This window comes from Diceros bicornis, chromosome 8 (genome assembly GCF_020826845.1).
Source record: "Diceros bicornis minor isolate mBicDic1 chromosome 8, mDicBic1.mat.cur, whole genome shotgun sequence".
Taxonomy (NCBI): Eukaryota; Metazoa; Chordata; class Mammalia; order Perissodactyla; family Rhinocerotidae; genus Diceros; species Diceros bicornis.
In genome coordinates, this window is record NC_080747.1 from 84398088 (window position 1) to 84424554 (window position 26467).

Genomic DNA, 26467 nt, shown 5'->3' on the forward strand with positions numbered 1-26467 from the left:
AGCTCCCAAAGCAAGAGCACTTCTTTGTAGGAATATAAGGCAGCTATTTATAATGTCATTATGTTATCTTTCCTTTTCTTTTCTGCCTCTTATCCATGGCATTTGCCATTAGCAGAATGAAAAATTGGCATATGAGCCTTCTGAATGTGCTGCACTGGACTGCGCTCAAATAAACAAGACATATATGTTCATCTTCTGGGCTGACACAAAAAATATAGGTTTTTCAGGGTCAACAACAATAAGCATCTGTAAGTTTATCATAGGGTTATGAAAAAAACCATAAATACTATCCATTAGTATCTAATAACAGGAAATATCTCTAATATCCATTCATTTTATTAAGGAAACATGGCCTCAATTACACACACACACACACAGACACACACACACTCTCTCTCTCTCTCTCTCTGGAAATGGCTTTTTCGTTAATGAATTGAATAAATTACTACTTCATAAGTTAAGAAACTCCCCCTACTTTTGCAGCTGTTGTGCAGTAGTGATCCTCAAACCTAGAGTTTCTGTCCTCTGAAACTCTTGACAGGTCCAGAACCTCCCCATACCATCCTATTGCTAACCCACTCCCCAAACACCTCCTTCTATGTCCTAAAGGGCCTCATGAGCTCTCTGGATTCTGCCATTACTAAATAGTTACAGAGGACTTTGGAGTGTCACTGTAGGTTTAAAGACTCATAGCATTACTCCAAGAAGGATAGAAACTCAAAGATATAGAACTTGTTTTTGTGTCTTATTCCTATAGGTTACGGTTTACCAAAACCACCACAGTTGTTTTCCTCACTGAATTAGTCAAGGTTCTCCAGAGAAACAGAACTAGTAGGACGTATTGAGAGAGAGACAAGGAGAGATTTACTTTAAGGAATTGGCTCACCAGATTGGGGGCGGGGGGGGGGCTGGCAATTCTGAAACCTGCAGGGCAGGCCAGCAAACAGGAAATTCCAGCAGAAGTTGATGTTGCAGCCTTGAGTCCAAAGGCAGTCTGGAGAGAGAATTCCTTCCTCTTTGGTGAACCTTAGTCTTTTTTCCTAGAGCCTTTAGCTGATTGGATGAGCTCACCCACACTATGGAGAGCAATCTGCTTTACTCAAGTCTACTCAATTATATAACAGTAAATCCAAGTAGACATCTGTATCTTTGAGTAGAGCATATTGGTTATAAACTTAGCTCCTGTGTCATTAAACTTTGATAATCACCATAGAACACTTGTTTTGGAAGAGGAAGTATTCTGAAATAGGGCCTCAAACAAAGTTTTTTTTTGCCATTTACAATAATGTATTCACAGATCCTGGGATTAGGATGAGACTATCTTTAGGGAGCAATTATTAGGGTGACTACACTAAGCAAGAGATGTTAACCCAAAAGGCACTCTCATGAAACTGGAAGGTGGTAATAGCTCTACAATTCAGCATGTCTTAACACTGTGAGCAATATCTGGTTTGATTTGCTGTTATATAATTGTACTGCCAGCAGCCACTCCATCAACACCCACACCTGTACTTCTCCGTGGCAGTAATCTTTGTCACCTTCTCTAATTAATAGTCTCTCTCTCCTACCTTGTAACTTTGTAGCCATGACCTGAATGTTATCTTCAATATAGCTCTTTCCTTCAGAGCCCACACAATCCATCAAGTCCTATTAACTTTTCCTTTGAAATGTCGACGAATCTCTCCTCTCTTGTCCATTTTCACTGCCACCACTCTAACTCAGACCATCAGTTATCTCTCTTTCCTCCTGAAAAATCTCCTAGCAGCCTTCTCTAATGTGTTTCACCTTTCTTTCCAATCCATTCTACACTTAGGTGCCTCCCTAATCGTTCTCATATTCCATTTTCATTCTGTCCCCATATTACATAGGATGGTGCTCCCAGAGGCATCTTAAGCTCTACCCAGTCCCTTTATTGCCCAAAAAACTGCCCAGATTTTCCTTCTTGCCTTAGTTAATTTTTATTATCAAAATTATATAATATTTTTTAAAGAACAAATCAGGTGCTCGAGACTATAAGAAGCCCTGAAACAATGCTGAATATTCCTTACTGAGGAAATCGAGCGTCCTTGCCTGACATGTTGGTTTACTGCTTGGTGGCGCACATTCCTTGGCTTTCCACGTGAGGCTCATGCAAAGGCCAGGGGGTTGCTCTCTACCTGTAAGGCATGGCCTCGTGGTGGAGTGGCCTGCCATCTGATCCCACCGCAGCCCATCTGGTCTTACACTCTTGTTCCAGGTTTCCTGGCTCTTTCTTGGCTCTTCCCTGGCTTCTCTCTAGGTTCTTGATTCTTTTGCCGTCAAGATTTAGCAGAGACAAAGTTTGTAACTTTCAGAAGGTATTTTTTAAGTGAACACTTAAATAGAATAGACAATAGAATACAATTACACATGTATAGAAATAAAGTTTCTAGAGATTTCTTATTTAACCAGAGGTCAGCCACAGATTGTCTGGGCTGCTTAAACGTGGAGCAGCCCCACTCTTTTTATTACCTCCTCACTGTCTGACTTTGATAGTGGAAAGTGAATAATAAACCTATTCAAATGCTGTGGGATTTAATTTTAGTTGGTGCCAATTCCAAGAACTGCTAATAAGAATGGCACGTCCTCCTTGCTTCCTAACATTACCTCCAGACATGGACTGCAAGCTCCCGGGCTGTTCATTGTGGCCTCATGGCCTGCTTCAGTCTTAATCTGCATGTTGCTTTATTTCACCCTGGCTATTCCTGTCCCACAGCCCTGGATAAAAAGACATTTTACAGTGTGTCCCCAAATTCTCCTCCTCTGGGACAAAACTGTCTTGCACCCACCTGTCTCTTCCATGTTCCGCTGCTCTGCTATTACTCACTTAATACCAGGTGGCTAACCTCCCTACTTCTCAACTCCGTTCATTGGCCATCACATTTCCTTCCCTTTCTCTTCCTTCTTCCACTTTTCCTCCTTCTCTTCCTCTTATTACTACTGCTGCTAGTTTTGTGGTGGATTCTATCTATTAGGATATTCAGTGAACAATGAACTCTTTCTGGATTCAAGGTTACAGGCTCCGTTCATTTCTCATGCTTCTTGTCAATTCATCATTCAGATGTCTTGCATGCCAGAACATCAATCTTCCAGAATTCTATTTTTATAGTTTTATAAAACTCCCAAATCTTAAACATTCAGTTACAAGAAAATGCAGAATTTTCACCAAAATTAAAAAGATGTACTATCACTCAAAGAAATTTATATCATCAGAGAACAGCAGAGCAAGGCTTCACTTTCATCCTAGGTTTTTCCTGTTGTTTTGCCTAAGCCTGACAAGTAGGAGAATGAACAAGACAGAATCACGGCCCCAGGACTCTTCTTTCTACCTCCAGGTGGTTGCCAGCATGGGCTCTAGCCATGCCCAGTTTGGATTTTAACTTGGTGGGTCCTAAACACAGAGATGGCCAGGGAGAACTCCTCAGAAATCATGGGCTTGGATGTTCACAGCTTCCTCCTTCAGCCCCATGCCTTTTCTGGCCTCACCCTGAGAAGCAGCCCACAGGATTGCACTCAGAGCCTCCTTAACTGTATGGAAGAAAGAAAAGAAGGCACCATACTTTTGAAAATGCCTGGCCATAGTGCAATGGGAAACCAATGTTGAACTCTGATCCAAAAGGGAAAAGGGGCCTCTAGAGTGCTTTCAAATGCAATTGATTCTCCTTATTCACAATAGTTACGTTCTATGAAGTCGCTGAATAAGAGAATACTGAAGCATTCCTCCTAGGAAAAATGCAGGGTTGGGTTTCTGCAAGCCTCTGGTCACATTTTTGTCAAACGATCAATACATAACCTTGTTTTGTGTGTTTCTGTTTAAAGACACATTATTTAATATATACTTTTGATTCATTAACATTGAACTCACCACCAATAGCATTATAACTCATGCCTAAGTGAAGTTTATCTAACACACTTATTTTCTTCATAAAGCTCGTCACAGCCTTATTGCACTTAGGAATACTAGACAGCACTATGCCAGGGGGCCCTTTTAAACAGCTAGGTCACCAACAAAAAGCCACAAAATGTGAAAAATATGACACTATGTAGACCACAAAATGGATATTTATTTACAGCATGGTAGCTGAAATAGGAAGGCAGAGTGTTGTCTTGTTCGACCTCAGCTGGGAACATGCATTTTGGGTGACTCAGATTTTTCACTGCTCTGCCGTGAATGACCACACAAGTGCCACACATATTGATTTGGGGGGGCATAAATAAATTTTAATGAGTAGGCAAATTTGCTCATATGGAATCTCCAAATAATGAGGATCAACTGTATTTATTTGGGAGAACACATTGGACATAGGCTTAATATCTGATTGAACAGATTTTATTTTCCTCATTTAATGATTGAGAAAATTTAAATGCAGAAAGTTCAAGTAGCTTGTCCAAATTACACTATTAGTAAATGCTAGAGTTGGAATTCCATCCACACAATCTGGTTCCAAAGCCCAAATGTTTAAGCACTAACTACCCAAGATTGTCTCTCAAAATGAATAAGATTAGGTTTTAGAATTTTAGGGTTTAAAAGAATAATAGGTGTTATTTTGAACTTTATTTATTAAGACAAAATCAGGATTTATTTGAATATAATGCTGATTAGGAATTTAACCATTTTAACTAAAACATTTAAAAGAATTTAAAAGATTATCTTGTATGAAGTTTTTTGAGACAATTAACAAGAGACATACAAAATGGTTACAGCTTTTCATTTTTTTCTCTTAAATGGTTAAGAGATTATTTTAGTAATAAGAATGGAATTTCATTAATGAGGTGAATATGAAATTGAAGTTAATACTAAAGTGTATATCTATGCACTTCCCACTCCTAAATTTTATTCAGTGTGAAAGATAACAAAACTGCAGCAAAGAACTTTGATGGACCATTATTTCCCTGTGCATTTAGTTTACATTATCGGGGTTTTAGAAATATGATAACCTTTCAAGCAACCTGTTGCTTGAAATTCTAAATAGGATTATATGTCTCCCATTTCGACAGGGCAAGAAGAGTGACACCTCATGTGTAGCATATGTGCTCCTCCCATCCCAGAGCAGTCAGATTCATAGACCCAGCAACGCTCTGTTTTACAGATCCTCAGGGATACTAACGTTTCCTCAGACTCCAAATCCTGTGATGAAAGGAATGAAAATCATTACCTTTCTTCAACCTTCACAAATATCATCCTTCCTCCTCTAATTATTATCTGATTAGCATCCTGGGCAAATTACCCTCCAGAGAGTCTGTTGGCTAAAACCATTTGTGGCATGACCTCTAGCCCAGAAGAATATCAAAAGTCCTACAATTCTCATCCCAACCCTTTAATTTTATAAATGAAGAAACTGAGGTCTGGGGAGAGGAAGGAACTTTTTTAAGCACCACAGATTTAGTGGCTAAGCTGGGATTAGAATGCAGATCTCCTAACTTTTTATCTTTTTGTTGTGTGCTTCATTATTTGTTGTGTGCTACAGTAGCCACCAGGTCATCCTATTTGGAGTGAATATTTACTATTCCAGATAGTGATTTATGAGAACAAATGGATTACATGGTCTTGCACTTCCAGTTTGCATACTCATCTTACTTTAAAATTTTTAAAGCTTATTTTCTAACCTCGGGCATATTCCCATTTTATTATTCTGGTGAGCTAGGTTAATCTTTTGAAAGCTTTCGTTTGATTACCAAATCTTGTTATTGGCCATCTTTTACGGGGATTACCTTGAACTGTTTAGAAATGACTCTGCATGAGCAAATATATGACTCAATTTCTTTACTATATACCAACTCATCTATTTTATTTGCAAAACTAATGAAATTGGATTTTCCTTGAAAAATTTCCCTCCAGACATTTAATTCTGTTCTTCTGAAATTACCGTTTGATAGACATTGGCTAATGCAACTGAAAACTGAAAATTTATTTTGTCCAGAAAAAAACTCAAAAGCAAACTGGTCACACGTTGATGTGAATTATGGCTTCTTTATTTACACATTGATAATAAAAACAGATACAATAAATCTTGATTAATTAAATGAAAATTGCCATAAAATGAAGCAGGTGTACACTGCAAATTAAGTACATTCTAAAAGGTTTTTGTGTCTTCTTAAGGAATCTATTACTTTAATCTAATAAGAAAGATTATAAACTGTAAAATAAATGCTGTGAGTTTAAGAAATTTACTAAATGGTGTATGAACTAAGACTAATAGGACTTCTGCTTCTGATTAGGATGTAAACATCACAAGAGTCTATTGTTCCCATTATAACAACAAGAATAAGCAAGATCATCTTCAAAATCAGTTTCTCTTCTTTAACCCAACAGTAAATTGATGACAAAAGAAACCTAAATGAACCAAATTCCAGAAAGGGACAAGCCCTTCACAAGAGAGAAGAAATTCATGACTTCCTTATCCTTACAGAGCAACAAGACAATGAGAACGTGCTATTGATGGGGAGTAAAGAGAAGCCAGCTGAACATTTAGCAAACTTTTACTGGCTACACTTAGGCTAGTGTGATGGATAACAATCCTCAGGAGCCCCAGCTAGAGTGGGTCTGCGTCACCCAACAGCTCTCTTTTGTAGGCTGTCGTAAGTTCACAGAGCTGTATATCAATGGCTGGGGAAGGACAGGAAAGCAGATAGAGATCCCGAAAAAACACTCTGCAGCTTCCCTGAGGGCTAACCAGTAGCTGCTGAAGAGTGGAAGAGGGACAGGATTGCTGAGACAAATCCCACCAAATCTTGCACTACATGGAAGGCAGCAGCAGCCAGGTTCTAAACACAGAGAGGCATAAAAGCTCGAAGGAATACATCCAAGTTGTTGGGATGATAAGCAGTCTGCCTTAACTGCGTGTACTACAGAGGCCCCACAAAATCTGAGAGAGAGATTCTGATGTGAAGAAGTCTGGAGGCAAGACTGGAGAGAAAAAAGAACTATCCAGTGACCCGAAAGCTGGTAGCCAGTCTGTAGAGCAGCAGAGATTACTTGAGTCTGAACAGGACTCAGATCTCAAGCTGTGCTGAAGAAAGTTATGATCCTGCCCTCATAACTTGAGGTTTATGTTTGAGGCTGGTGGTTAACTGAATCTACATAAAGCCACAAAAATGACCAAGCTCAGCTCATCCACAGATTAGTTTGACTCAGCTCCTGAGTATAGTTGTCTGACTAAAGAAAGGGTGTGCATTATTTGGGGGGTAAATATTGTTTGCTTCTGTCCTTTAAAATAATACTCAGCGTACAATAAAACATTACAAGAAACATGAAGAAGGAATAAAAGGTGACCCATGGTCAAGAAAAGAAATAGTCAATAGAAGCAGATACAGAAATGCTCCAGATGTTGAAACTATCAGATAGGGACATTAAAAGAACTGTGATAAACACATTACAGAGTCTATTGTAGAAGTTGGGCAACATGTGTAAAAGGATGGAAATTTCATCAGAGCAGTGGAAATTATAATAAAAAACAAAAGGAAATCCTAGAAATATGCAATATCAGAAAATTTTTTAAAATTAGATAGGGTTAATTATAGAAACAACGTAGAAGAGAAAAGAATCAGTGAACTTGAAGACATTCAAAATAAATTATTCAAACTGGAAAAGAGAAGAAAAATCCAGAATCTAAGTAGAGCCGTAAAACAAGAACAAGTTCAACACATCCGTGTATTAGTTTGACTTAAGTTCTAATCCAAGCTCTATAGGATAATATTAAATGATCTAACATATGTGTAATTGAATTCCCTGAGTAAAGGTGAGAGAGAATGAAGCAGAAAAATATTTGAAGAAATAATGGCTGAGAATGATTCAAAATTGATGAACAACGTCAACCCACAGATTCAATAAGCCCTACAACCCTCAAGCAGAATATGTACAAAAATATTATACCTGCACACACCGTAGTTAAACTGCTGAAAATCAAAGATAAAGAGAAATTTTTAAAAGTATCTATGGGCGGTGAGGTGGAGGATGGGGAGCATGTGTTGGGAAAAGCACATTCCGTACAGGAAAACAATTCTAAGAATGACATCTGACTTCTCATCAGAAATAGAGGCCAGAAGACAATGGGATACAAGAGTATATACTTTATGATTCCACTTATATAAAATCCAAGAAGAAATGAAACTTATCTATGTTGATAAAAGTTAGAAAGTCGTTGCCTCTGAAGTGGAGAATTGACTAGAATGGAGCATGAAGGAATTTGCTGTGATGATAGAAGCTTTCTATAGCTTGTTTTGGGTGGTGGTTACGTGGGTGTGTACAATTGTCAAAACTCGCCGAACTCATGATCAGTGCATTTTTAAATGTAAATTATACTTTAAAATTTTTTAAAAAAGTTAAAAGAGACATAAATAGTTTTAAGCCAAAACATTAGTGATCATGTGATCTCGAGTTAAATTAAGCCCTGAAGAATAGCAAGGACAGCATGTAATACTCCCAAGTCGCAGGTGCACTATTTGATCAACACTCACTGTCTGACACTGAATGAATGCCCAGGATAGAAGATACCTCCCCCAGCAAACTTGTTTTAAAATAAAGAACTTCCTCATCTTATGCTGTTACAAACATGCCTGTTCCAGATACAGAGGGACCCATTCATATCTCAAATTCTCATAATCAAATCAAGGTGAAAATATAAAAGGTATGATTTTATAAAAAATATGATACTTAAAAACCCAAACTAATTCTTAGCATAATCATAATTTCATTGACATAAATACCTTTATTCATATATAAATATCATACGTATATATTAATATAATATTATATGCACATACTAAGTATATTTAATTTTATGTTCTGCAAAAATAATGCTAGAGATCATGATTTAATTAATATTAAAATAACTAATATAGCTCCTGTGAATCATTTCAAATTCTTTGGAAGGTTAACTTCATTTTAATTTAAAAAAATTAAAAATTTTCTAGTTATTGACCAAGTACATTAGCAGGCTGAGCATTTCCTACTTAATGAAAATAAGCAGGCAAAATAACCTCATCCAAGACAATGAAAGGGATTGCTGTAAATGATCATTTGGGCAGTTTTGAAACTGAGTCATCATTTTATAAAGGACCCAGTATTCTGGGTCAAGCACTCAGAATGGTAAGTACTTTGGAATAATGAAAAGAATTAGGGATCATAAGTTGGGAGCAAAGATGAATTAGGACAAGGATGCTTTAAACAATTTGATGCAGAAGAGAGAAAGGGAAGGAAACTAATATTTACTGAATGCCTATTATGTTTCAGAGCCCTTGCTGGGCACTTTTTATGTTTAAGTCATGAACTTATCTCAATAGCCCTACAAATCTGGATGAGAAAGCTAGGCTCAGACAGTAGCTTTCTGAAGTTCACATGGTGAACATATGGCAGAACCAACTGACTCTAACCTGTGCTTTTGTAACTATCATATTCTGTATTGCCCAAAGGATATGAAGATATGGGAATTTAGAAGAAATACATTTCAGCTCAACAGAGGTAATAACTGTCTAATAATCAGTGTTGTCTAACCAAGAAACAGGCTGCCATAGGGAATAAAGAACACTGTCATTACAGGTGTTCGAGCAGTATGTAGAAGATCATCTCTTATAGACTCTAGGAGCACAATTCTGTTCCTGGGTAGGAAACTGGAAAGATGTCCTCCAAAGCTCTCTCGTATCTATACCTTCACAGAACATGCTGGTAGCCTAATGGCTTTTAAAAAACTACCACTACAAATGAAAGAAAGAAATGGAAAATGAAGCCAAGCTCCACGCCTGTGGTCTCCTTTAGCGTCAGCAGTGCAATCTTAGATCAGCTGAGCTTCTCCTTTTGTGTGTCAGAAAACATGGTTCAGAGAATGAAGACTGTCAAGAAATGCACCCTGAAAAACCACGGCCACTTCTCGCAGTCCTTGTCACTCTTTCTGGTGTACAAAAATGGAGAGATTCTTAGTTTGTTGTTGTTTTTAATATTATATTACCTTAAACTTGAGGAATTTACTGACTGGGGAGGTCAGTGAGGTTAAAAGATGAAAGTATTCCTATAATGATTAAACACTTACTAGTGAAAATAACATTTTAAGCTGCATTGACAGTTTTAAAAGTTCACCAGAATAGCAGTGTGCAGGAACAATGCATAAAGCATTTATTGGCAGGTGATGATTGTTTTTTGTATATTGCATGGTGTGACAAAGAGAGAGGTTACCAAGGGCTTGGAAAAATCTGACATCATAATGTAAATATTTTTCTTTGTTAACTTTAGACTGGTTTAATTATATCAGAAAATTATATTTTATAATACTTTTTAATGTAAATAAATAGAAAATTATATCTTAATACCTTTTTAAGAAAATACATTATTTTTATTTTGAAAATTGGTACCTACCCTACACAGTTTCAGCTTTCATAAGCTCATCTTAGTCTATCTTCATAAAATATTTGGTAATTTTTGACTCATTGCACAGTGTATAAAAGGGACCAGTGCATTTATCATTGAACTATGACCATAGATTTACCTACAGCTATTTAGTGCTAACACATTTTGAAGGGTAAAATATTTCCATACAGTAAGTTTTTAACATGTCCTGAAGGTTTTTGTTTGTTTTTTTTTTGTTTTCTGTTAAAACATACAAACCAACAAACAGAATAATTTATTCGGCCCTGAAACACTCAAGTGAATTCAAAACTAAAGGTTTAATTCCCCTCTCTTTTCCTTTTTTTTCTTTTTTTGGTCTACAAAAATAGCAAAGAGGTAAATGAGACCAGATTCAAAGTTTTCCAAGACATTATGACGTGGCTGTTTTCATTGCTTTAGAATTTTGCTGGAAGAGAACTGTCTTTTTCTTTGATGCTTTTGTTTCTGTTGCTGCTCTAAGTCTTCACATTGTTTGCTCTGATAACACCACAGCTTTTCAAGTAAACTGGTGTGTAATTTCTCTAATACATTTTTTCCAGCTACGTGTGAAAGTGTAGAATAATGACAAACCATCACTCATCGGTGTGTCTGTGTGCTTTGTCATTGGGATAGCAGTTTATGTTCATCATTATATAGTTATGCATAATTAATCCATGTCTTCTAATTGATAGCTAATAAGCAATTATGAAATTCAAACTCCAAAACATTGATTTGAAAGCTGTAAAATCCTGATGGAAATTTCCATACTGAAGATGTTTATGAAAGTGCTGAGCTCTATTTTCTGTTGCAGTTACTTTTTGAAAGAGCAATTTCACAGAGAAATCTGATATAACCCCTCCAGGAATTTCATGTTCATTTCAACTTCAGAAGGAAGCAACCTAGGCATGGCAGTAGAAAACACAAAAAGGTTTTATAGACGAACTTGTTTAGTTTTGTTATTTAGTGTTTGGCTAATGTAGAAGTACATTCAAAAGGAGTTATTACAATATAATGTTTTTGTTTTGTTGAGTTTACATGTAAGAGGTTGATGTGCCTTTCTAAATTAAACTTACTTCACAAGTAAGAGTGAGGTATTAATGCTAGTGAGAATATTAGTTTATATTTATGTTAAGATGAGAAATAGAAAGGGGGAGATTCTACATTGCTAAAACCACTGATGGTTTCTTATATGCAAGATCACACTAAGTTTGCTCTGCTTTGTGGGAATTACTTTTAGGAGGCAATTGTGTTCAACTCTTCCTTATGGGATTGCAGATATGATAAAAACATACTAAATTCTATTACTTCTTATGCTTACAGGTACTCATTTCAAAGAACTTCCAACTCTTCTCCACTGTGCAGCAAAATTTGGCTTAAAGAGCTTGGCTATTCATTTGCTTCGGTGTTCAGGAGCAACCTGGGCGTCTAAGGTGGAAAATTCGGAGGGCTCAGATCCAGCACGTATCGCTGAAGCACATGGGCACAGAGAACTCAAGGAAATCTTTGAAGACTTTTCAGTAAGGATTTTTTTTTCCATTTTATCTCTAAAACTGTTCCTATAAAATAAATATGTGTCTGTGTGTGCACATGCACACTGCTCTTGTGAAAGTGACGCTACTGCACCGCTACTTGATAGTGTCAGCCATTGTCTTAAGAAGCATCTTACAAGATGAGTCAACTTGTTTCAGTATTGCCATGAACCAGCTCTGACTCCACACTCCCACCCTAAATAGCCCTTTTGGAAGCTGATCTGGTCTTTCTGGCTTCTACACAGCCTGTTCCATATTGGGGAAGAGGTGGTGAGAAGGAAATGAAAACCTATGACCTTACTCTTTTATTCAGGACTCTAAGTAAGACACAATTAGGCAGATGGAATGAGATCAATAGTTATTAGGTTAAAGGAATACATTTTGATAATCATTCAAAAAAGTCTACTCAATAAAAAGTTAATTCACGTTGCTTAAATTTATTCCTCATGATTCTTTTTCTCTCTAAGTCCCAGATCCTTATTATGTAGGTTGAAGCCCGAAATTTCAGAACACTCTTTGAAGGATATTAGTTTTGTAAGAATGCAACCAAGGGGAGATTTTGAAGGAGGGGATATTACCTTAATACATAAAACACACTTTGTGTTTCCATAATCAACTTCAGAAAAGCAGTTATTTTCTGTCTGTAGCAAAGGTATGCACATTTTGCTTGAGAAAGTGAATTTTACTTCTGATAGCTCTTTGGAAAATATAATAGAACAATGATTGTGTTGGTGAATATGTCAGAATTTGTCTTTGGGTTCTCAGAAGATAATTTTATTGCCCATGAACAGTTAATATAGAACATTGAAATACTATAAATAGCTTCTGGTCTTTTTAGCATTTATTCTGATTATTAGATTAAGTCAGTGTGATAATGGACTTCTAAAAATCACTGGTATTTGAGATTTCCAGAAAGCAAAATGACAACCAATGTAACTTTTTCCCCCTACTTTTAAGAAATAGCAAAATAATTATTAGAAGGGCATGGATATCATCCACTATCTGAAATTGCAATAGGATATCTTTTGCCTGTATTTAAAAATAAATACAGAAGATCAAGTTTGTAATAAAATTAATAAACTATTAGTCTTTATTCTGTGTCCTTCAAATCAGGAATAAGCATTATTTTTATTCCTAGAAAGATTTTTAGCTAATGATTTTCACATAGACAAGTACATTCATTGTAGTAGTTATCCACGGTCTGTAGTTTGGACCAGTGAACATGGCGTCAGTCTCAGGTGAGTCAGTGAGTCAGTTCAGCCTTGCATGTTTGTCCATAATGCTGTTATTAAATACCTCCTGGTGCCTGTCTCAATTCGCTACAAACTGTTCTCGAATTTTTAACTACTGGTGAACTTAAGTTAAAATTTCCCCTGAAAGTCTTCAGCATACATGGTTACTTTCTAAGATAAACTCTGATTTTCAGAGGGATGCTTCCATTTCTGGTTCTCCAGTGAGGACTCAGCTTTTGACAGATGCAGCCCCGTGCAAACTGTTCCATAAATAACACAATAGTGGGTAATGCTGACAGCAGATATGAAAGTAAATGCTGACAGTAGATATGAAAGTAAGTACAAGGGTAGGATTTGATGGATGTGGGAAATGCCTCTTTTTTCTCTCTCACATCCTCTGGATATTTATACCTCTGCTCCTGCAATAATAGCACTGATACTAGATTGCTATCATTGTCTTTAGGTGACCATTCACTCTTTTATGCTGGCTGCATGCTAATTTTGCAGAGTTATACTAGATAATTATTCTATGAAATTTGTTAAATGATTTTGTATATTTCATCTCTTTGTGAGCTGTTACATTTTGCCAGAATGTCTATAGTAGGTAGACATTGCCATTATAGGTGGGATAGATCAACTATTTTGTGAATGTTCTGCTGTCAGTAAGGAAGTGACTATAGCTGTTGCAAGGGACAGCAGTCTATAAGGGCATTTCATTGCTATTGATAATTTTAGGTACAATAACTTTGCAGGCTGCCAAAGGCCTTTTTGCAAACGTGTAGTTAAGGAAATGGGAACACATGTATTAGGTCATGACACACATGGAAAAGTATGTTTCCTGTTGATTTATTCTTCTAATTATCAATTTTATTTAAAATAAATCCATACTTTCTTAGAGAAAGTATGGCAGATATTCACATGCTGACATTATATATTCTACATTATGGTAGCTATGTCTTTTTAAGAGTATATCTAAACCTGATAGAGAAAAAATGTGCAATCTCATTATGCTGCTAAAATACTTTATTGCTTGTTTAATAATATATACATAGCTTTAGTGTTATAATCACGTTCTGACAAATCTAAGATTGTCACATATGCATTCAAATTTTCCATAAACTATTGTTTTAGAATTATTGAAAGGAGCCAATATTCCTTCAAGTTTAAAGTTTACAAGACACCACGGGACCACATTCTGTATGGAAGAAATATATGTTTTTAAATTCAAACAACATTTTGCCCCCTGATTTGTTCAATTCTTGCTAATCTTCCATGAGTGAAAGATTTTTCGTTTTAGGATCTCACAGGGAGTCACAACACAGTGAATTTGATCATCACTGAATAAAGTAGGTAAAAAGAAAAAGCCAATAATGATTTTTTATGTGTGTGTGTGAGGAAGATCAGCCCTGAGCTAACATCCGATGCCAATCCTCTTTTTGCTGAGGAAGATTGGCCCTGGGTTAACATCCATGCCCATCTTCCTCTACTTTATATGGGACGCCGCCACAGCATGGCTTGATAAGAGGTGCATCAGTGCGCACCCGGGATCCAAACCTGCGAACCCTGGGCCGCCGCAGCGGAGCACGCGCACTTAACCGCTGCGCCACCGGGCCAGCCTCCAATAATGATGTTTAAAATACAGAAAAAAAGAGAATCATTAGCAAGCCTTCATAAACCAACAAGTGGCATCCATATCTCGGTGTAAGCTATGTGAAGAAGGAGGAGGAAGGAGGAAGAGGAGAAGTAATGTCAAATCACATTCCTTAGGTTTCTTCATGATGTTTTTTTCTTTGAGAGGTTAATAACCTATATGCAATCTATGAATAGAGCCTATTCATTATGAATGAGTAGCTTTCACATTTTTATAAAATTATCTAGTTAACACCTACACTTCTTTCATGATTTCAATACCGCTATAGATAATAATACCATGTATTTCTATAATCCATAAAGTCTTTCAAATAAACTACTCAATTTTCAGTTTCTGACAATGTCTTCTGGGAGAATTAATATGAAAGGTGACTGGACAAGGAGCAAAAGGGTTGGTTTTGAAATCCACAATTGAGTGTAAACCACAATGTGCTTAATCTTGAAGAAATTCCAGACTATTTCAAATAATGATTAGCAATATTGATGATTAATTCACTCCTCAAAAAACTTATCTTTTAAATCAAAAATACCTGAAAAATTGCAAATAAACTGGAACTTGGGCACAGATTAAGAGATACTTTGTGATTTAAGATAAAGTGTACAACAAAAATTAGAAAGTGTTTTAAGCAAAATAAGTGATATTTTCTTGGATTATCTTGAGAATATCACTCAATCCATCTCCATCAGTTAACATCAGTGTGTAAATAGACAGGAAAATATGTACTCCTCCCTTGGCCAACTATGGAATTGGGGAACCAACACATGTTTGTTTATCTCAGGAACAATGTCCAGACAGGATCTTTTTTCTTCCACCACAGTGTTCATTCATGTAATTTGGTTTATATGTTAATAAGATCTGAATCATAAATATTCTTCAATTAAATTTAAGAAATAGAAAATCAGCCTTCCATGAACTTTATCTAGCTGGCTTTTCAGGAGGACTCCTGGCTGAGAATCTTTCTGTTGCTCACATATGCGATGGGATTCCTGTGACACCTTGCTCTCACTGATTTACCCCCACACTGCTATTTGCCCCTGTGGACAGTGGGTTCATATGTGTGTGTGAGTGGTGTGTGTGAGAGAGCAAGAGAGATTCTATTGCCCTCTAGTGTCTGGCTGACAATGACCCTGATCTTTTTCAAATGGTCAAGGGTTTGGAATGAAGGTACAGAGGCAGATGGTGAAGCACTTAGTGTATCCTCAATGATTGACTGACTGGGGTAGAGAACCAGTTATTCAGAAGTCAAGCTTTACGTTTAGGCCACTGAACACTCACTCTTCTCGGCCCTTTATTTTTCTCATTCTTAGCTTTGCTCTTAGCATTGCTCATCTGGTACTTTATACACTATTTGGTCTCTAGTAGATTGTTCCATTTAATTTAGTATGTATTAGTATATGCTGATTGAGTCTAAATGGCAGCATACCCTGCTTTGCCCATGTAATTTTTCTTTCTAGGTCTAGGTCTGATCATGGGTCATGGGCTCCCCTGCCCCTCGCTGTCAGGTGCACAGGAGGTGCTTGGCATGTATTTTCTCGTTGATGAGGCAGAATGCAAGTGTCAAGTTGAAGGACTTGTTTGATCTCACTTACCCAATAATAGCCTTAACTAGGTCCCATGTTTTAAATAAAATAATTGGTCATATTCTCTCTGTATTCAGGATGTTTTTTAAAGTTTAGTTTTAGAGAATTCATAGACAAATAGCCTAACTGCTATCTTCAGCATGTATTTTTAATAGGCCAGCCTACAATGAATTTTAGAATTCTGGCCTTTGTTTAATACTGATGTTCTGTTAGAACTGGAGAAACTGGAACAAGTCATATAACTACACTTGACTGCATGCATTACAAATTCATGTCTCAGTTATGCTTTGGGGGCTACTTAGCAGTCTCTACCTAAAATTCCATTAAATGCACCACAGAGGCTATTGCAGAATTTACTCTTCCTCAAGTCCTCAAACCCAGCTTTGATGCCCTGCTTCTGCAGCTCTAAACATCCTGTTCAACCCCTTCAACTCCCCTCTCCTGTATGTCAAATTTTCCATTCTTCTCTGCTCATAGTGCGTTGGGATTGAGCCAGGTCTAGATTTGAATCCTGACTTCATCAAATATCAAGTTTGCATCCTTGGGCAACCTCTTCATTTTCTCTTAGCTTCAGTTTCTTTATCTGCAAATGGGAAAAATAATTCCTTACTGGACTTGATGAAATAAATGTGAAAGCATTAATTATATAGTAGATCCGCAATAAATGATATTGCATTCACCTTAGTTTCTTTTGATTTATTGTTATTCATGTGAACTTTAGACCTCGCCATCAATCACACCCTCCCTTTCTTTTTCATCATTAATCTCTCCCATTATACTCTTTATACTTCCATTAGATTCTTCCCTGAACAAACATGTTCACATATACACACACACTTCCAACAACCTTGCTTTCTCTTCAATCTCTTTTTCAGTACCAGAATTAACTGAAAGAATGGTCTACACCAGCTGCCTCTTCATTTACTCATTTCTTTCCTCCTAACAATCAAAGCTTTGCATTCAGCCTGCTGCTGAAGCTGCTCTGTCAAAGGCCGTGAATAATCTACCCTCTGTCAGCTCTTTTGGATTTCCCTCAGATGTACTTTGGCTCAGGCGTTGGCACTGGTTTCCCTGATCCAGCCCTCTTCCTGAATCTCCACTGACCCCCTGAGACTTTCTTCTCTTACCCCATCAGCTAAGCTTCTTTCTACATAGTCTTCTCTTATGATTGATAACTAAATCATTGCCTTTAACCTGGACCTCACTCCTAACTTAAGACTCCGGTTTCAGTTTGCAAGCTGAATGTGTCCACATGGATATGGAACAAGCATTTAGATCTCGACATACCCAAATGATCCTTTTCCCTCATACCCAGTTAATGGCATAATTATCTGCTTATTGACTTGGCCTAAAACTTCGTTTGCAACTCTTTCAAGATAATCATAAATGCCACTTATGGATACTATGTAGCAAACCCTGTGCAAAACTCTCTAATTCCGTTATCTCATTTGAGCTTCCCAATACGCATATAAGTATACTATTTCTCATTTTTCATATGAGGAAATAGACTTATAGAGAGCAAGTAACTTGCCTGAAGTCACTCAGCTAAAAATATGTGTGACTAAACCTTGAACCCATTCTCATAGCCTCCTTCTCCTTCGTATAACCCCATCCAGACCATCAATTCAGTCACCATATCTTAACAGTTGTACTCACATGTAATCTATTGCATCTGTCTCTCTGTTTCATTCTTTCTGTGGCTCCCTTGGTTTGTATCTTCATTGTCTCTCTTTTGGTCTGCCGTCTTGAAAAGGCCTCCTAACAGATCTTCTTTCCCAGTCTTTGTGGCATCAAACCATCGCATAATAGGCTGCCTACTGAGGACCCACCACTGTGTAGCCCAGCGCACCATTGTAGCTTCACCTTTAATTGTATACCTCAGCCACCAAAGTCCGTTTGTCCTTCCTTCATTACGTTATGTCAAGCTATTACATTTACCTAGAATGCCCTTCCTCCTAAGTAAAATATCCTGATCTCTTAACCATGCCCAAATCTCAGTTCAAACTCCATCTACTCCAGGAAAGTTTCCTAGAAAGAGGCTATAGGTGTGTACCTCCACTGTACACCTCTAATCTCCTTTGTAAATTTTAGCATAATCTAGGAAAAGTATGTGATAGAGGCTGAGAGCATGTGCGCCGGAGCCACCTGTCTGCGTCTAAATATTGGCTCTGCTACTTTATGGCCATATACCCTTGAGTAAGTCACAATCTCTCTCTGCTTCAGTTTTCTCAGCTGTAAAATGGAGATTAAGATAACACTGTCCTTTGTAGCATTGTTATGATAATTAAATGTAAGTATGTGTAAAACAGGTGCAACAATACCTGGCAAATAATGAGCACTCAGTAAAAGTTAACTGTTATTATGTATCATTCAGTCTTGGAGGGCCCTTTCTTTTGTGGAACTTCTTATACAGTCATGTGTCGCTTAAGGACAATGGGACACGTTCTGAGAAATGCGTCATTAGGCAATTTCATCGTGGTGTGAACATCATAGCGTGTACTTACACAAACCTAGGTGGTGTAGCCTACTACACTCCTAGGCTATATGGTACTAATCTTATGGGACCAGCGTCATATATGTGGTCCTTCATTGACTTAAACATCATTATGTGGCTCATGACTGTAATTTAAACTAAATACTGGTGAAAGGTTTTTTACTTTTATTTATTTTTTGTGGGTTTTTTTCATGTCTGTCTCTCCAATACATTATGAATTCCATGAAGCCAGGGGCAGTTTTATCTCATTTACCACAGTGTCCATAGTACTTAACACAGTTTTTGGCAAATGCTATATGGGTTCACTACATACGTGTTGAAATGATCAGCCAATCAATCAGTGTTGCTTTGTCAACTTCTCAGTTCCCAGAGGGAAGTACTATGCTCTGTTTATTCCATATTCCCCATTGCACTTAGCATGATGTCTTGGGGTTGTAGATAATAAATGTTTATCGAATAATAACAATAGCAAAGACTCTTCTCCTAAGGAAAAATTTGTAAAAGCTTTATTTGGATAAGTTCATCTAAGATCAGAAATAAATGTTATTTTGCTGTAGTTTTTTAAGAGAAGTGACTATGGGAAAATAAAATTCAGACAGAAGAAACATTAAACTGAAAAAAAAAAAAAATCTGGTAGCTTCCAGGAACTTACTATTAGTGAAGGAAACGTTTAAAGCTGCTCATTATCACAGTACAAGTGGTTTTGATCTTGGCAAACACTCCAGTGTTTTACTGTCAACACCCACACTCAATCTTCTTGAGACTCTCCAAATCCTCCACAAACAACTTTTCTCTTATCCTGTAAGAACTAGATTCAGGCCAATGCAATGCATTAAAACATTATCCAACGTATTTTCCCATTATTTATCTAAATATCCAGAGCTATTTTATGATTTTATTTTTATATTATTTTTTTACTAAAATGTATTTTCTTAGAGATAGAATGTCTAGATTTGCCAGTTTTCTAATTTGTAGAACACCTGTCCTAGCAACATTAGGCATTTACGTAGCAGGTACTGCTTGATAAAGTCTGTGCGTGTTATTTTATTGCAAATGGCAAGGGTGGGAAAGAGATCCTATACTTGTCTTGTGAATATCAGAGAAGTAAGCAGTTTCATTTCACATTTGTTATTGTCCATTTAATAAATTCTTCAGCCAGTGACCAATTACTGAGCATGAGGATACTATTTATTGCATTTGCTGACTAGTAGCTTAATTACTGTGAATGATTTCAATGAATGATTTTGAATAGTGGAATTGTAAATACCATAGGTTTTGAGCAAATCTTAAAAAACATTCACATGGAAATACACAGCTATGAAAATATCCTAGATCAGAATGGAGATTGTCATGACTTTTTCTGATTGTGAACATTTGCCATGAAATTGTGAATTGGCTGTTCATATTAAGTCTACTGATTTAAGATTCTTGAGATCAGAGGCCTTGTTCCTGTAACATTACCTGAAAGGCCTCTTAAAGTTCATCTAGCTCAAGCTCCTTCTTGTTGCATATAGATCTGACTCAAGAAAGGAAGAGAAAAAAGAGAAAACAAACTAGCCTTTATTGAGTTCTTCTGTGTCAAGCATTATGCTTGGTACTTTCACATCAGATCCTTATACTAATCTGTGTGATTTAGGTATTTCTACTCCCATTTTACAGATCAGAACTTCAAAGACTGTCATTTATTTGGGGTTATGCACTAATATGGCAGAGCCGTATTTCTCGTCTAAGCCCAACTACTTTTCATTTAATGCTTTTTTTAAACTACTGCGTCTCTCTGTCTTCCTTAAAATTGAATATCATTAACGTATTATCTTTCATTGTTCATCTTTATTTATATTCTGGTGATACGCAGATAACTCTATTGAACGCAATAATTCTATTGAATCTTATATGAAAAAAATATGATTGTAAGCATTGAAGCCCAGAAACCAAAAAGGAGAAAAATCTGTCCCTACATGCATGAAAGGGCTTCAATTCAGTTGGGAAATATGTTTAAACTGGAATTTTAAATAGTTTTGTATCAGTATTTTGATTTTAAAAAGTGACTTATGGTAACCATATAGAAGACTTTTTTCCCCCTCAAAGTGATTATGTAAGAAATAAATTAATATATTATCCTGTATTATAGCATATTGTATTTAAATGCAACAATGTCTAATGGAGCAGCATGCAGTCATTTTTGCTTGGGGTTAAAAGACTTGTCTGGAAAAAAAGCAGCTATGGGATTTGTAGAGAAGCACGTGGATTCAACTCCTGATTATAATTGCATTTTCACTTAATGGAAAAAGAATATGTCAATGTAAAGGAAAAACATGTACAATAATCCCTCTCCCTCAATCATGAATGCTTAAGGCTGAAGGCCTTTGGTGGCAGTGTACTCAAGGAAGCAAAGTACCTCAGGCAAAAGACATTCTCATTGGTGCTGAACTTGTTCCTGATAAAGTGATCGCTAGTGTCCCAGCAGGTGATGAAAAAGATGAACATAAAAATGTCCAAAACATCCTCATAAATGTTAAAAGACCCCGAAATGGAAGGCAGTGTCATAATCGGAACAAGTGAAATCACATGGAATTTTTCCTAAGACGATAAATAATGAGCAGGATTTACATAAGAAGCATTTAATGGGAAAACACGAAGGATGGGTCGGGGTGGGAGGAGTGGGATGTGCAGCTGTGGGGAGAAGGCAGAGCATGCGTAAGCTCCGACTTCTTAACCAGAAAGCCTCATCATGTCATGTGATTTTTTTCATAGAATATATATTATCTGTTGATTTGTTTACAAAAATGACCTGGGAAGGACCTTGCATATATTTTTTAAAAAGCTTTGATGTTTAATATGGGATTTTAATAAAATATATACCAAGAAATGTTTTTAGTGCTCAAAAGAGCTGATATACACATTCGTGGTAGGTGTTTAGAAACCTAGGCAATAGGATTTGTTTTTTACTAAAAATAAAAGTGAAAAATGCGATGAAATTAACCAAGATGCTTTTCTTTCCTTTAGTCTGCTCTTTTTGTGGAAAGATTCTGTTTTCTAAATGTCTGTCATTATTTATCAATTCAAGGGAGAAAAAGAATAAAACAAAATAGCCAAAAAAAACCAAGATTGCCATTTATTGGTGTCTTTGATTTGATGCAGACTACCATAAAGTAAAGACACAGAGAGCGAGCAGTTACCGTTTAAAGGAATCATTATTATTATAGTCCAAATTATTATTAGTAAAAATAAAAGTAAAATTGTTGACAACAGATTTGTTGACTTTTAATAACTTGTGTCTGTCATCAACTAAGGCAACTAAACATCTGCTAAAGATCTACTTTGTTTTTCCTACTGTATTACTTATATATCTACTTTTCTAAGAATTTAATGTGATTCTTATTCTTTATTCAGTTCTTATTCTTTATTCTTTATATATTCAACTTGAATATATAAACAAGTTAATATTTTAAAAACAAAATATATCATCATACATCCATTTTAATTTCTGAGAAATGACACAGATTTCATTTTTGTTTCTTAAAATAATTAGGATATGAATGCCACTTACAAATCAACATCTCCATTTTAAAGAGCTCACTAAATCAGAAATTTCTTATTAGTGTATCACTTATCTGTGCCAAGCGAAGGTTTTGCCTTTATAGACTTCAATCTGCTGTTAGTAGATCCTGTCCCTTTTTGTAGATCTAAGTCTAGGCATGCAATCTGATTAAAGAATGCAGAAGACAAAATTCCATGATAAGTATATAAAACATAATACATACCTACTTTCTTTTATGTAGCATTGATATATCTCAAACCGATAGTGGTACAGAAATAAATAAATTTCATATTTGGTACATTTCAATGAGAAAATGCATTCATTTACATTTTTCTTTTAAAAATAGTGCATGGTTATTTTAGAATATTTGGAAAATACAGAGAAATATAAAGGTTGTTTATAATCCCACTGTCTAGAGATAAGCACTTTACACATTTTAATATGTTTCCTTACATTCATCTTTGGATATTTAAATAAATTTAAGTGACTCAAAAACCATTTTTTAGCTAGGAGGCTCTCATATTCTAATTATCCCTAGAAATTTTGGGGTAAGAGATTTCTTACGTCTTTCCTAATAGTGCCTGGCTCCGTGCTCTGGCTTCTTTCTTATACTTTCAGGTTCTGGATGGTAGCATCCTCCTCCAGCTCTCCCAGCTTTGACGGTGTTGACCTTTTCTCTACATTCCCACACAAATGCCACTCATGGAAGACCTCTGTGTGAACAGCAAATTTCACTGTAGGTTTAGGGCCATGAGCGAGTCTCACTGTAGCAATGACCTTGGCATTAATCCTCGCCAATAATGATCAGCACTTTTGCCTCCAAACACTCCCCCAAAACAGGCCTTATTATTTCTCTGCTCTTGCAAAGAGTTTGGTCATCTTATTTCATTCTTGTCAATTTATGTCCTTAAAATATCGTTTTCCTTCTTCAAACAATTTATCACAGAATTCAAAGAAAGTCCTCTTTATCCCTAAAAAGACCCCTGGTATCAGCTGTTAAGATACATATATTTGCTACACATTATTTTTACAAACTTGCTATATTGTAAAAACATTTTATATTCTGTTGTTTTAATTTAAAATTACATTCAATTCCTTTATTTATTATTACATACTCCTTGTAAACCGGATAATCTAATTTTTAGTAGAAATATTACATGAGGTGAATCCTTTTGGAGACAAACCCAAGAGGCTGCCACTTGGAATCGCTCGCCTGGCACTTCCTCAAGATGATTGTCAGAGAGGGATCACTGAAAATTCCAACACCTGCGCCAACAAGCACGCACAGCCCTGCCTGAAAAGTGTAAGAGGATTTGAACAAGTTAGAAACCCAAATGGTGCTTATCAGGAGCAAGGTAACAGGTGTTGGTGAATGAGGGCCACAGCATGGAGGACGGCCCCAAGGTTGGAGATGTGTGCTGAGCCAACAGAAGCAGAAAGCCTCTGAACGTCCCTACTGAGGACAGGACAGCCCTACATCCAGGAGCGGCAGCTCCACGTGAACCTGTTCACGTTCTCTGACTTGAAGACGAGAAGGGCTTTTCCCTGATGAAAATTTGCTTCCCTAGTTTGGGTTTATTACCTGCCTTACAAAACCCGTACTTCTAGGGAGTAATCCATGACTGACTTGAGGAAAGGAAAGAGAAATAGTAACATTTAAGAGTACTTAGCGACAATATTCATTTAATCACATAATGTGCTGCTTTGATAATGTTTCGGCCTAGACAAGCATTACCACAGACAAAGAAGAGAGAGATTTAACCTAATACTTATTTGATATTGTTTCAATATGATAAGTGATTAAAAAGTGAAAAATTCAGTCAACTGATGGATTGTTTCATATACATGATACTAAAGTTTATTAATCATTAAAATTTTGTATAAATGTCTTAAGTTTTAGAAATGGCAAATGCACTAAAACAAAAGTTCTCATTGTTTTGATTTTAGAACTTGCCTAAAATGTGCCCATTGAACTCTAAAATCAGATAAAAGTGTACGGGGGAAAAAAGAAAGAGAAAGAGTGGAGCGACAAGGTGAGAGAAAGAAAGAGACATTTGTATAACAGAAGAAATGGGTGAGGCAGGTGTCTATGGTATTTCTGCCTACTCTGTTATGCTCAGAAAATACTTGATTTTTAATTAAATATTTCTTGATGTGTTTCTTTACACAGGTTGCATGCTCAACGCAACATATAGGAGACGGCTTAATTCAGACCAGAGAAAATGTGAAAGTGATTTTCCAAATTTATTTTATGATCTATGAGTTATTAAGTGAGAAAATTGTCCTTAGGCTGTACATCAATAGAATGACTGTTAGGAAAGACATTTCTCCTGGCTGCTAAGTCCAGGGAGCTGCTTAAAATAGTTTATCCCCGCAGTGGTGTTAGTTTGGTTTAACAGAGTCAAGCAGAAATCCTATTTGAACTGCTCACAGATGTCACGGCTGCTGCTTTCTGTGTTGCTACGTAATGAATGATTCATATTTTTATAAAGTTCCTAGAAGAGCTAATCTTTACACACACATGATATAACCCTAAAAAAGTTTTCCTGGGTTCTTATCCCTTACTCTGTCTCCGCACAGAAGGCAGCAGAAACACCGAGGGTCAGGACAGCACCCAGATGGTCTCCATGCAGCACCATCCTTGGGGAAGGAGGCCAGCACCACTGGGAAGAGCACGAGGAGTGAAATGTCAGAATCGTCCTTGAGTGCTTTCCTTTCCAGCTCAAATATCAAACAGATTATTGTGTTATCAGTTTATATCAGCCTAAATGAATTAGCTCTTAACTACAATGAAGCAAAGATTTTGTAACACAAATATAATGAATGTTTTGTTTCCAGTTTTTTGAATAGGCACAATGTATTATCTCCATGATTCAGGTTTTCTACATCAGAAATACTATCTTCTCATAAAAAAGGTGCACACTCATTTCTCCTAAGACAGATTTTTGTCATCCTTCTTATAACAGGGTCTGTTCTTTTCTCCTTTACTTCATAATTGTGAAGTAAATATTTTTACTCCAATTGTATAATCAATATTTTTTAAAAGTATTTTTTTGTTTAAAAAAATGGTTTTAAGAATTAATGACTCTTTTGATAAACCTAGAGGGCACTTTTGTCCTAGCAACAGCTGAACCCTGAGAAGTAAGGCCTCACCACCGCAGACGGAGGAGAATCTTAGCCTTTTGAGGAGATGTCATAATTTCATTCCTAAATGGGGTTTATCTTGCAGTATTTATTTGAATATCTACTTATCCTCACTTTTTGGAAAACCTTCTTTACACCCACAGCAAGCCCCTCAGTCTACAATTTAAGCCCTTCTCCCACTGGCCTAATCTCAGAGTTTATGGAAAACAGCTGGGGTGGCAAATTCAGTCACAGCAAATGTGTATTTCAGAAGAATTTCTAATATCTCTGCTCTGATCTTCGTTGTTCCAAATGCCATTGCTGCTTGGAATGCAGCCATGGTGTATGAGAACAAGCAACAATATTATTTTGATTACCTATTGGCTCAGTAGGTAGTGATTTTAATACTTATTAAGTTAAAATTAATTGAATACCCACAGGTAACAGGGCAATTCATGAAGGTAATAGAAGTACTTATAGGTTATATATGTGCTTAAGTTCCTACCCAATAGAGATCATCAATACATCATTAAAATTTTTTTAAGGTTGAAACAGTATTGCATTCTAGACAGATAATTCGTTATCTTTGATGTATTTACTTCTAAGACGCTGGTGGTCTCTAGTATGCTAACAAGGGTCACACTTCTGCGTGTGGTGGCTAAATGGTCTGTAAGTCCCTCGGAGTCCTAAGTTTTTATAATTCTTAGACTTCTGATTTCTCAGAAACCTTCCAAACTTGAGTTCTTTTGTTTTCCTCTGGCTTCTTTCAAGTCCGTTAGCTTGTGTAGAACAGAACAGTCTAGAGCTGTCCCACGCCTAGCGGTCAAAAGGCAATGCGGTCTCAGCGAGGGCAGAATTCATCACAAATGCTGTTGAGAGCAATCAGTATGGACACCACGGCTGTAGAGAGGAGCCCTTGTCAAATAAACACAATGATGTTAT

At 36.6% G+C, this 26467-nt stretch overlaps 1 protein-coding gene across 3 annotated transcripts in view; it reads left to right on the plus strand.

The window, feature by feature from the left end:
• Positions 1-26467, plus strand: part of BANK1 (B cell scaffold protein with ankyrin repeats 1) — a 316316-nt gene that overhangs the window by 125758 nt on the left and 164091 nt on the right. For all 3 annotated transcript variants that reach the window (XM_058547580.1, XM_058547581.1, XM_058547582.1), the window contains exon 7: positions 11696-11892. In XM_058547580.1, coding sequence (XP_058403563.1) covers positions 11696-11892 — 197 coding nt within the window. The remainder of the gene's footprint in view (positions 1-11695; positions 11893-26467) is intronic.